This window comes from Mus caroli, chromosome 14 (genome assembly GCF_900094665.2).
Source record: "Mus caroli chromosome 14, CAROLI_EIJ_v1.1, whole genome shotgun sequence".
NCBI lineage: Eukaryota > Metazoa > Chordata > Mammalia > Rodentia > Muridae > Mus > Mus caroli.
This window is the reverse complement of record NC_034583.1, coordinates 38,724,347-38,737,549: the sequence shown is the minus strand read 5'-3', so window position 1 is coordinate 38,737,549 and position 13,203 is coordinate 38,724,347. Positions and strand designations below refer to the sequence as shown.

General features: G+C 48.8%; 1 protein-coding gene across 4 annotated transcripts in view; it reads right to left on the bottom strand.

The window, feature by feature from the left end:
- Samd4a (sterile alpha motif domain containing 4A) overlaps positions 1–6,947 on the bottom strand; it is a 223,799-nt gene extending 216,852 nt beyond the window's left edge. For 2 of the 4 annotated variants that reach the window (XM_021181615.1, XM_021181616.1), the window contains exons 1-2: positions 6,744–6,947; positions 5,009–5,619 (exon numbers count right to left, since the gene is read on the bottom strand). In XM_021181615.1, the coding sequence (XP_021037274.1) occupies positions 5,009–5,204 (196 nt within the window). In that variant the 5' untranslated portion in view covers positions 5,205–5,619; positions 6,744–6,947. Of the gene's footprint in view, positions 1–5,008; positions 5,620–6,269; positions 6,287–6,743 lie in introns of those variants that run through there. The other 2 variants (XM_029469337.1, XM_029469338.1) reach the window with 2 other exon arrangements.
- Between the last annotated feature and the right edge of the window lie 6,256 nt (positions 6,948–13,203).

Here is a 13,203-nt window from a genome sequence, read left to right as displayed (position 1 = left end):
TATATATATATATATATATATATGTGTGTGTGTGTGTGTGTGTGTGTGTGTGTATGTGGTGTGTGTATATATATATATATGTGTGTGTGTGTGTGTGTATACACACACACACACACAGTACTCTATCCATTACACATACAAATCCACATATCACACTACTCACACCCACCCACACACCATGCATGCATGTTGCATATACAACCCATCCACACTCTGCACACAACACACGGACACACATCATACAATTTATGATACTTGCACCACACACATCCCTCCGATCACTGATCCCCTTCCCTCTTCCTTCCCAGCGTGACCCTGAACAGGAGCCCACCAGAGCGTTCAGTCAGCTCTGCAGAATGAACTCAACATTCCTTGGCTGGCCACGGCAGGCACACACACCATTTCTGTTTTTAACTTGCACATCTTCAAGCTCAGGCAGCTCACACTCACTGTCTGCTACCCTACTAGAACAGCTGTACACATGTTGTCCTCTGCTGTGGAAGTGCTGTTTTACCTCCACATTGTAATCATCTTTATGCAGAAGCATCCATATTTACCATTCAAGATCCTGCTCAACAGGTCCAGCTCAGAGAAGTCCTCTCCGCCTGTGCGGGAGCCCCTTGCTGCTGTATACACGCTGCCCCTAGCATGCCTCTCCCGTATGTTTTATGACCATATCTATGCTCCGGCATGTTCAGCGAAGTAGTTCTTCACTCAACACTGAAAATATCTATCATGTGCCAGGCACTGGAATGCAGAGGGTTATAACATTGGGCCAGAGAAATGGCAGGCAGTCATAAATGTCTGTTGAATGAATAAATGAACAGAAAAACTGTTAATAATACCATGTATCAAGAAGACCTCCTCTGCTGTTCTCCTTTTGCTCTGTTTGTGATGGAAGTAGTCAAGTGGGGATAGAAAATGGCACACAAATGGGAACCCAAAGTCAGAAAACCCACAGAACAGCACCTTCCCTGACTAATGAGAGTACCAGTGGCCTGCAAACTCCAGCCAGTCTCGTCTCAAGCCCTGCCACTTCCGATAACCCCAAAGTCTCTGTTGTTTAATTATAGGTAAGCAACAATCTTTCTTTTGGACACTAACTTACTACAAGCACTCATAATATGTGCATAATATGTCCCCCCAGATTATGTGTGCAGTTGGTGAGTAAAAGTCTTTATGGGTTAGCATGTTGATCTTGATAATCACATGCTTTCACCAGCAAACGCAACGCAAGCACAAATGACAAAAAGTCATGAGCAATGATAAATGATCGTTTTTTGCAAAACTTTGAGTGAAGTTGAAGTTGTGGAATTTCACTTTTGCTGTTATGTTAGTATTGAAGAACCCGAAAGTCCCCGAAACCAACCCTGGACCAGCTCACACTGGGCCTTTACTTAAGGCCATGAGGGTTCTGGAAACCAGCTGGTACTTAGAGAGGGGATGTGGCCCTGCCATCCTTGACTAAGTCTGGAGTGAAAAGGCAGAACAGTCACAAAAATACATGGGAACTGCGTTAGTGCAGCTTTCTGTAACTGTAACAAACAATACCAGCAGTGATCAATTTACAAAGAGAAAGGGTTTGTTCTGCCTCATAGAGTTGGAGGTTTCAGTCCACAGTTAGTTGGCCCATGGTAGTGCATCATGGCAAAGCAAACTCACTTAGCTCAAAGGCAGAGAGCCAAGGAGAAAAAGGGGCAGGCCCCACTATCCTCTCTCTGAAGACTCCCACCAGACTCCTCTTAGAGATTCCACCGCCTTGCAGCATTTTGAAGCTGGAATTCAAGCCTTTAGCACATAGACCTTTGGGGACATTCCACAGCAAAGCCACAGTAGAAACTGAGTCAACTACTTCCTTTGGATCTCTGGCGTCCATGAACCTGAAGTACAAACTAAACCTGTGAATCACTAGAGTCTTATAAGGCTGGGGGAATGAAAAGCTAACGTTGAAGCATACATACCCACAGATCCCTGATGTCAGTGCACAGGAATTTTTTTTTATGAGAATAAAACAAACCTCCGATACAAATTTGAGTCTGATCTACAGAGTTTTAGAAAACCCCCCAAGCACTAAAAATAAATGTGTGTGTATGCAATTATTGATTACAAAGTAAACAACACAGGACAACTAGGATATGGGAAACCTGAGCCACTCAATGAATGATGCACACCCCAGCTAACTGAATCACCGAAGCACACCAGTACAGTTTGGAAGTTTATTACCTCGGGTGGAAACATTCCTCATGTACACTGAACATTTTCTTGTCTTCTTAAAGAATATTTTTAAAAGGTACCTTTTGGTATTTAGCTGCTACCAGCAGTAGACAGCAATCACTGTCTGTGTTTCTGCAGGGATAACTATAGAGTTGGCTAAGGGTGCCCCAAGGCTTCAGGGCTTTTGATCCAATTCTAGGGATACAGTTGCTCTGTCTTTCCCAGAGGTTTTGCTATTTGGAGTCACTCTTCACTGATGGCTGTAGAAGCTTTGTACCCTCTTCTAAATATGTGACTATGTGGACTGGTGTTTAAAAAAATTGTAAGGGTTGTATGCACCTGGGGATGTTAATTCAGCTTGACAGAGTGCTTACCTCACACACACAAGGTCCTGAGCTCAATCCCCAGCACCACATAAGCCAATGTGACAGCACACATCTCCAGTCTTAGCCCTTAGGAAGATTAGAAATTCAAGGTGCCTAACACAGCAAGTGTGAGGAAAGGCTGGGCTAAAGGGGTCTGCATTAGGGAACATAACGAAGAATTGTATCTAGAAAAAAATGGTGTGTTGCGAGAAAGCCAATGTTTTCTACATATTTTATACCATCTTCTCTGGCTACTAACCAGGTTCTTTTACCCCTGCTTCCTGGTCCTTGGCTAAATGCAGAGAAGTGCAACAGGTCTGTTTGGACACATCTGGATACTTTCTATCCTCCATCCTCTGGTTGGAAACAAACCATCACTCAGCTCCCTCCACAGCTCTGCCACAGGGCAAAACAAGGATAAAAGGTTTCTAGGCAGGCAAAATATTTAGGTTGAAAGATTAACCCATGATCTAGAAAATGGTTCCTATCATCATGTGCAATGGTTTCATATTTTATTTTTTCTGTATCACTTAGCAACACAAATTGGTAGATATTTTACAAAAATATTTTTAAATTTAAAAGAGAAAAATTATGAAATGTGCCTCAAAAGCAGACGTCATTTTAATTATTTTTGTTTGTTAAGTTATAAGATGTCTAAATGAAGCCACATATTTCTATATCATACTTTTAATTGATTTGCTTACTGATGTGATAGCTATTGTATGGGGGGGGGGCGGGAAATCTTCTCCACTATTCAAAGGGAAGAAATGTCGGGTCAACATCTGAGTAACATAAAACAAATTATTGTTAGTTTAACCAGACCCAGGGCTCCCTGGAGTCAAAGCATTGGACATAAATGACTTTCTACAAAAGGAAAAGTTTACATAATCCTGTTGGTCAAATCCAAGGAAGGGAGTTTAAGCAGGTGAAAAGCTACGCTTTGACATCAGGACAGAAGCAAAGCAAGCAGAGCATCAGTTACACCCAGAGGAAGGAGGCTGGCCTTCAGCTATTTATAAATGTGGCACTCAAGCTTCAGCAAGGGGGCCCAGCCACTGTGCCCTTCTGAGTAGCTGGCCTGGGCTGCCAGGCTGGGGCTCACTGGAGTCCCCTCAGCATGACCCTCCATACTTGGCAGCTCAGGATCCTTTGGACGCAGTCAGGAAAAAGCCTGCAGGATTTCGAGTTCCATTTGTACCCTAGGAGTCTATATAAGGAAACATCCCATTCTAGTGTGTCCGCATCATAAGTGCTGTATCAGGCTGGAGGAATGAGGAAGCCACGGGCCCTCCTCTGCTGTCCTGAAGGCTCACTCACTTCAGCAGCCTCCAGTCCCCACTGTCCTGGACTGGACCTTGTCAACAAATGGCAACCCAGCCCTTGGGAGTCTTGCAGACTCACAGCTAACATGGAACAGCTGGAAGAGGAGCCTGCCTTCTTTACTCTGCATAAACACTGGGGGCTCTGTTCACCCTCTTGCAGCAGCAAGAACCAAAGAATTTCCCTGCCTCCCCCGCAACAAATCGCCAGGTTCTCCCACATCGCCTCCCCCCCCCCCATCTCCAGTCTTCCCTTACAATTTGAGTCCGTCACCACCCATAATGGCAGATGTCAAACCGCTGGAAACGTTCCCACTGTGTTTTTACTTTCTGTAGTGGTTGCTTTGACTATAAATACTAAAAGGTTACTAATAAACAATTTCTTAAAGTTTCCTAACAAAAGCCACACGCTGTGGAGCCCAATCCATGCCTGGTCTTCCCACAAGATCTCTTATCAATGCGGACAACGTCATGACCAGTAAGTGTAGCCACATCACAGCCATGCTGCAAATGTCATTTTGACAGTCTATAGCGTCACCTACATATTATTCGGAAGACAAACCTCTAAAACAGTGCTATCCGTAGGGGTTGAAGGAGAATGAATAATAAAATTGCATTTTCAGGTATTCTTACAGCCTGTCTGAGCTCAGTGACTGAAGGGGCAGTCCCGAGCTTCCTGGTGTATTGCTGAAAGCCAGCGAGCCACGTTACCCGAAAGAAGGGGGAGGGGGGGGTGGCAGAAAATCCAGACTCTACGTGACCTGACTTACTTATTTCCAAGGAAAGCGCAGGAGAGAAAAATCAATCATTCATGCTACCGTAGCTACAACACGGAATGGACTAAGGAGTTCACAATGGTCAAAGCCCCAAAGCGGACAGGGGAAGTGAAGAAGGATCGGGTCCGAGGCAGATGCTCAGAGCCCCGGGGCCAGTGAGGACCAGGTCCCCGCGGAGTGGAGGCCGGGGGGGGGGGGGGGGGGGGGGGGGGGCCCGGGGGGGGGGGGGGGGGGGGGGGGGGGCCGGGGGGGGGGGGGGGGGGGGGGGAGCCCGGGCTGGAGGCGGGGAGACTGGATTCCCGGGGAGCCGCGGGATCCACGGCCGCGCACTTACCCGGGCTGTTGGCCTCTCCTTCCAGGACGTGCAGCTCCGCGCAGTCGGCCAGCGAGTGCTCCAGGCAGAGCTGAAGGAAGCGGGCCTGGGTCTGGCTTACGCGCTTGAGCAGCGACAGCAGTGCAACAGTCTGCTCGCACTCGTTCCAGCCCTTAAACCAGCCCGCCAGCACCCCGACCTGGTCGCGAAACATCATGGTTAGGGGGCCGCCCTCCGTCTACGAAGCCCCTTGGCGCTCCTGCCCGCCCCAAAGTTTGGCGGAGCCGCAGCCCCGTGGCCTCCCGAGACGCGTTCTGGTTCCAAGGTCTCCGATGCCCGGGCGCTGCAGGTACTGACTCTGCTCCTGCCCTGCTCTCTCTCTATCGGTTCAGTTACGTTCTGGTGGTTCTGGTTGATTCTCCAGAGACGATGACAGACAGTAGCGCGGAGATATTAAAAAAAAAATAGCGATTAAAAATGTAAATCCCTCGCAAGGCACAAAACTGAATGAAGATCGCTCTTTCCTCTTTTCTCGTAGCTTCAGGATGGTGATTTCCGGCGTCCTGGGGTCTCCTCCCCTCTGGGCGGCAGCTCGGACCCTTCACACCCGCATTCCCAAGCGGTAATCACTACTGAAAGGACAGAAAGAGCTGCAGTGAGACCTCAGCACGCGGACTGGAGCGTCTAGGGGGATCCGGGCGTGAGAGGGAGCTCGGTAGGGGGTGTGTGGAAGCCAAGGCTGGGGGAAGGGGTGTCCCGCGAAGGGAAGTCCCCTAAATTCCAGCCGGCCCCTCCACACTCGGATGCGCGAGCTGAGCTATTGCACACTTCCTTCCCAGGTGCGGGAGGAGACCCCGCGGCTTCCTGTTGCTGCGGCTGTGACCCGCAAGTGCTCCCTGCACACCCCACCCGGAGTGGCCTCTGGGGCTGTGTCTGCGAACGCCAGCACCAGCAACAGATCCTCCTCGCGCTGAAAACTTGCAATGCGGCTGTGAAGGGGCGCGGGGGTGGGGTGGGGGCTAATGCAAAGCAGAGGCGGTGACAGAGGCAACCAGGGTTCCAACCTCCTCCTCCTCCTCCTCCTCCTCCTCCTCCCGGAGAAGCAGCCGAACGGCTGCAGCTCCATCTACAGCAACAGCCAGCATCTCCGCCGCCAGGCTCCCCTCTGGATTTAGGCCGTGAGCAGCCGCAGCGACAGCTAGAGACAAAAATAAACTCTCCCTATCCAAAGCTCGGCGCGGCTCAGTCAGAGCCCTCACTCCCCAGCGCCGCGCCAGCCCACCCGGGAGGTTTCCCTGGGCCTGCTTAGCCCACGACGATCAGATGTGTGTGTGCGCGCGTGTGATTTAGGCATCCTGCCCCTGGTCCCCGCCGCCGCCTGCGGGCCGGAGTGTCCTCGCCCTCCCGTCCCAGGCCCAAAGCGATGCGGTTGGGGGCGCACGCCTTACGCAGGGACCGCGGGAGCCCGTAGCACGGCTTTCCCAGGCGGCAGGGCGGACCCCGAGGGAAATGCAGATTCCTCCCTTCCGCACACGCCCCCCAAGGACCTCAAAGAAGAAAAGTTAGGTTTAGGGGCTCTATCGTCCCATCTCAGCTCCTGTGGCGAGGCGAGCAGAGACTAAGCGTCGGACCCTCTGGGGGCCGCTCGCTTACAGCATCTGACACCCAGAACTTCTGGGTAGAAGAGCGAAGCCCCCGGGAAAGGGTCGGAGGAACCACTGGGTGCCTCGCCCGGGACAGCAGAAGGGACGCTCACCTCCACGCAGCTCATCCCTGCGGCTCGGGGCCCTGCGCGCGGGTCCGGGGCCGTAGCAGCAATCAGTGGGGTTGGGGGCGCTCGGAGCGCGAGCTGCGGGCCATGCCGTCGGGGTTGGAGGCGCGCGGAGAGGGCAGCGCTGCGGATTCGGGGCGCTATCGCTGCCGCCACTGCTGCCTCCAGTGTCGGCTCGCGAAGGACTGAGCCGCCCGGAGCTCCCCACATGCTACTGATTAACATACACCATTACATCATGGGCTTGGCAGGGAGCGCCCGAGCGGGGGGAGAGGAACCCGGGCGGCGGCGGCGGCACGCGGGGGAGTCGGGGGAGGGGGGGAGGATCCCCGGACCCGGCGGGCGGCGGGTTGGGGGGAGGGACGGATTCCTAAGCCCAGGCCATAGAGGAGGAGGGAGCCAAGTGGGAGGAGCGGAAGAGCACAGATTGGAAGATCTGCGTAGCGAAACACAGAAGTTTGGGGAAGGGGAGGGGTCCGGGCGAATTCCTCTCGGCTGCCACCCGCGTGTTCTACAACGGCCAGGGTACCGGAGCCTCCCGAGCTGGGACAGGAGTGAATCCCAACGGAGCTGGACCGGAGCGAGAACGGTGCTGCCACCCGCCGCTCGTCCTTGGGAATGTGGCTCCCCCGGTCCAGTGACCCTTTGGCCTGGGACCTGTGGGTGGCTGACAGGTCCCGTGGGTGACTGACTGGTGTAGACCGTAAGCACCCGGAGTCACTGTCTCTGGGGGCTTGGATGGATTCCTGGGGTCTGGGGCGCATGGAGTAGCAGAGGGCGGCGAAGGGCACAGCGCGCAGGGCTAGATGTGTCTGGCAGCGGTGCTCCACGAGGCCCTTGCCTAGGAGAAGCAAGCAGTGCCTGGTCGATCACCCTCGGCCCAGGTCCGGCGCTGGATGCCCTTTACTATGCAGTCCTCGGCACCCGCCTCAGGCCTCGCTTTCCCGGGAGGAGGAGGCGGACTTCGGGAGCCTGATCTCAAGCTATGCTTGGCGCGCGGCTGTGGCTTGTGGCCTGGAGCTGTGGCCCCAGGCGCCCTGGGCGACGGGGAGGCGTGGCGAGACCACCTGTCAGCACCATGGAGTTTGGGGGACGCGGCTTTCACCTGTGCCTGCAGAGGGCGGGGCCAGAGGCTGGGTCGGGATTTGTCGCTGGAAGCTCTAGGTCGCCTACTATAAAACGCATGCATGGGTCAATTGCCCAAAAGAAGGGTTGACTAAAAATACCCTAAAGCCTAGACATTCTTGCATCTTCTAATGCGAACGGTCACAAAGGGACTCGGCCAAAATCCAGCCTGTTTTCAGAAGAAACACCGAGCCTTCGAATTTGTTTTCCAGAGACCTGGGAGCATTTATAAAAGAGAGTTGGAAAAGCAACCGTGGGCCTGCCCTGCTCTAGCTAGTACAGTTTTAAAGGTAAAGTGTCCAAGGCCTTATTCCTCCACCTTTCAGCTCCCACACTAGCATCTAGATTTCCAATCCCTTCTTATACCCCGCTCCTCGGATTTCATTTCTGTCTCTTGTAGGTCCTGTCAGTGTGACAACACCTCCCATCTCTTAGGGTAGTGAAAGGGCTTGTGGGAAGGCACAATGTTTTGCCAATGTTTCTATCACAACTGAGTGTGTGAATTTTTTAAAGTTCATTATTAACCACCTAGGGGAGGTATCCGCATAATTTGATGAATAGTTTGCTCTATTTAGGAAACACTAGTCCCGAAGTCAGTGTTTGACTTTTGATTTTTTTTTAAAAAAAATTATTATTATCATAGAAGCAGGACAGCTTTATAGAGCCCCCACCCCCACCCCCAAGCCCCCAGCTATTCCTTGGTAGTACTTCTGCCGGGAAATGGGGAAGACACTGAGAGATGGGACCACGCGGTGCTAACTCAGCCAAGGTTTTTAGACACACCCCAATGGACTGTTGTTGTTATTGATAAAGAAAACCAAAGATACACCAATAACGTAATTATTGTGTTCTGCTACTTAAAACAGGGCTAGTAAGGCAGAGGGTCCGGGCAGACGGGAGTAAAGTTGCAAGCAAGGCGACGAAAGAAGATAGTGCCACCTACGGGAGAAGCGTGGTTCTGACGGCAGCCTTTGACCTAGGAACCAGTGTCATACTTAGATCATCGTTGAAGTCTTGCTGTTCAGCATGATTTTGCATTTTTTGCTTCTCTTGGTGTTTGCTTAGCAAATAATATCCCTGGACAACAACTAAAATGTTCGGGTGTTTGAAAGATTATTGATGCCAAAAGGGTCAGCTCCATACTTACAAGGGCAGACGAAGCTTTCTGGGTACTGTTTTATTACAGTAGGTATCCCCGAAGAGCCTACGTTTATGTCATTTCCATGAAGCTTCTAGAAGAAGTAAGATAAATTACCAGACAGCCCAGTAAATAAAGCACCTTTTGCAAGCTTGAGAGACAGTGTGACTCCACAGTGCCCACGTCTACTTCCAGAAGCCTCCCGGGAAGCCCGCCTAGCCAAGACAGTGGGCTGCAAAGTTAGAGAAAGTCTGTCTTTAAAAATAGGGTGAGAAAAACATAAGACACACAACGTGGGGGATGGGGGAGTACACACATCAGATAGATTTATAGAAGCATTAGAGCTGTTTATTTCGTGAACTGGGAAACACTTGCAAATCTCTGCATAAATTATATGGTCACTTTTCACCCAATCATTCAATGAGTATGTATGGGACACGTATTCTGTGCCGGGTCCTCAAGAAGGAATGCAATCTTCACCCAACATGGAAGCTTATGTGACAGAGGAGTGTTTATAAAGAAATATAGGGACGAAATCCTCGACGTTTGTAATTATTTAATATATTAAGAAAATATAAATATTCAATATTCATTGTATATGGCATATAAAAATGTGTGATGTTACCATAAAGTGTGATTTCTTCCCTAACAAGCTAGGGTTTCTGAGGACGGTTGTCTTGCTTCTCTCTTTTCTACAATAAGCTTAAAAATGAAAAAAACAACATGTTGCATGAGCTCACGACTGCTGTCCCCAAGTTATAATATGTCCTTAAGACTTGCAGTGGTGATGTTTGTTCATGCAGAGCCCTGTCCCACAGCCTGAAGGCCCTGCACTGGATTCCTAGCACCACAGAGGAGAAAGGAACACTGCACTGTAAACCTTAGGTCTGCCCCTCCCAGCAACAGATGCTGAGCCCCTTGGGCTTCTTCCTTTGGTCTTGTCCTACCGTCAGGACCCAGGCTCCCTCCCTCAGCTCTTAGCTTCCTTGACAGTCCAGACAACATTTACATTTCAGATTCTTCAGGTTGGCGTAAAAGACTAGGTTTTGAGCGTTTTCTGCTTCCTTGGGCTTCTTTTCAATAAATCTACTAATTCATTCAACAAGAAGCACTTATCAAATATAGAGCATTATGCTGGTCACAGAGGGACTGGAAGGAAGGAGAAGCAGTGATCTTTTGACTCTCTAACTGAAAGCCCGAAGTGTATTTGTGATATACATGTACAGATGCATACACATACACACTAAACACACACTCACTCATATGCAGTATCAAGTGGGTCATGTGGAGGCAAGATTCAGGGTTGAGAAAGCCCAAAAGAGACAGGCCTTCTGACAGGAAATGAAGAAAGCCACCATGGTTCTGTTACCTTCTGAGTCTGAGCTAGTGTTAATGGAATGAATTGCTTTAGCCGAGATGGACAAAATTTTAAACATAGCTGACAGCCAGTAAGACGTGGATGTATAGATATTGTTTGTATCCATATGGTTCCTGGAGAATTCCATGTTTGTGTGTTTTAAGTCCACATTCATTTTGGCAGTAGGTAAGACAAGGCGAGCAAAGGCCCTCCTCCACCTTGCCACTGAGTGTCAGCGGCAAGCCATCCCATGGTCTCTAAGTTAGGAATATCCCTTTCTGGATGACCTGGTAATACAATTTTTAGAACTCTTCTAAAGTAAAAGCACTATTAGTGTAAGGCAAACAGTATTAAAGTATAAGATAGACCAAAAAAATGTTTATTTCAGCTTCATTTGAAATAGCAAGAACAGAATAGAATCATGGGTCAGTAAACCTTCAAATGTCTACCTCAATGTACATGTTTTAGAAAGTAAATTATATTTGAGAACAGTGCTTCCAAATGCAACAGATTAATGGACACCTCGAGGTGCATATAAGTAAATTAACATGTGAACAAATATAGCCAGAGTATGGAGGATAGGATGGGTAGTGAGTGTTTGCCAGCTAATGTTCCAACTTTCCAGCGTTTAGAAATCCTTACAGTAAGAGATTCAATAGGAATAGGCCAATGCTATACAATGGCCTGGAAATTTTATGCTCCAAAATCTATCCTACAGTTCTATTTTTGTGATTAAGAAAGTCAGCTCTAATGGGTAAGGAGGTTGAACATTTTTAAAGAAACGGTTCTTCTATTTGTGTCAGGAAAATTCAAAAGCACTCTGAGATTCCTTCTCACTCCAGCAGAATGGCTGTGATCAGGGAAACAACTGACAAGTGCTGGCTGGAAAGGCTGTAGAGTGTGAGGATGTATCCACCGCTGGTAGGGTATTAACTAGTGCAGCGACTATGGAAATCAGACTGGGGGGGGTCCTTCAAAGTGGGGAAGAGGTAACTAGCCTGTGACCCAGCTTCCCTACTCCTGAGCTTCTCCCAAAATACTGTATCTGCCACTGAGATACCCACCCGCCCATGTGTTCTGCTGTTCTGTTCACAATAGCATGGGAATGGAGCCAGCCTAGCTGTCCCTCAATGATGACTGGGTAAGGAAAGCATGACATATACACACAAGGGAATGTTACTCAGTTGTCAAGAAAACTGAAGCGATGAAATTTACAGAAATAATTGTTGGAACCGAAAAGGATCATATTGAGTAAGGTGAGCTAGTCTCAGAAAGATACAACTGTCATTTGTACAGTGGAAGTGTAAAGAAATTAGGGATGGAGGGGGAGCCCAAGGGAGACAGGAGGGCCAAGAAGAGGAGAAGAAAAGGAACAACCAAGACATATTCTTGAAAACTGCTATAATGAGATTCATTTTTCTGTAAGCCCTAAGTCATTTCCCAACCTGAGCCCCAGCTTTATTGGTAATAACCCAGCCTCAGTGCCATTATGACTAATAAATTCCTCAGTACATCTACATTGCTTAAAATGATGCCTAGAAAATACTGTCATTAATTATGATTGCTTGAAAGAAGGTGAATGGAGTTAAGAGGAGCTAACAAATTTGTGTCTTTCTCCAGCAGAAATATGTGTGCATTAGTGTATATGTGTGTGATAGTGGGCATATGTGAAATGGTGGATATATGTGTGATTATGGATATGTGTGCAACAGTGGATATGTGTGCAACAGTGGATATGTGTGCAATGGTGGATATGTGTGCAATGGTGGATATGTGTGCAATGGTGGATATGTGTGCAATGGTGGATATGTGTGCAATGGTGGANTATGTGTGCAATGGTGGATATGTGTGCAATGGTGGATATGTGTGCAATGGTGGATATGTGTGCAATGGTGGATATGTGTGCAATGGTGGATATGTATGGAATGGAGAGAAGAGCACAACACAGAGCACAGTGGTTGTGTGTGTTTGTTTTAATGTTGAATGCAACTGAAGGAAAACCAGACAACTCCAGAAACAGGGACAGGCTCCAAGATAGCTGACCTAGAAGAATAGTAAATTAAAAGAGACAAAAGGCACATAGCAACCATAGGCAGAGTGTACTCTTTTATTGCATTCAGATTTGCAAAAATAGCTGAAGAAGACATTTTGGGGGCAGGTGGGAAACTGAGCACAGGCTGAAAACTAGCTTGGATTCATTTTGTTCTTGGTTTCGTTAAATGTACCAGTGCCCCCGTGGCTCTAGAGAACATCTCCGTTAAGGGATGTTCATGCTGAGGTGAGGTTGAGAGGGCAAGGTGTTTGTCTCAAGAAATAAATATGGAAGTGATTGAGAAAAGACACCTACATCAACCTCAAGTCTACCCACAGAGATACACCAACAAATGCACACACCAGCTCACTAATGAGTACCCATACTACTCTTGGAAAGTATTATTAAAGGGCAGAGGAGATGGCTCAGTGGACAAAGTAAGGCCTGAGTTCAGATCCCTAGCACCATGTTGAGAAGTTGGGTGCAAGCATGTGTGTTTGTAATCCCAGCCCAGAGAGGCAAAAGCAGGAGGATCTCAGGGAGTCTCCCTGGTCAGCCAGCCTCTGCCAATTGTGAGCTTTAGGGTCAAAGAGAGACTCTGGGCAGGAAAATAAGGGGAAATGCACATAAGCGGACCCCAACATTGATCTCTGGCCTCCACACACATTCATACATAGGCATATACCACATACAGTACTGTGGAAGCACAGGCAAGCAGACCTCTGTGAGTCTGAGGTCAGAAAGTCTATACAGCAAGCTCCAATCCAGCTAGACCTATGTAGTGAAATCATCT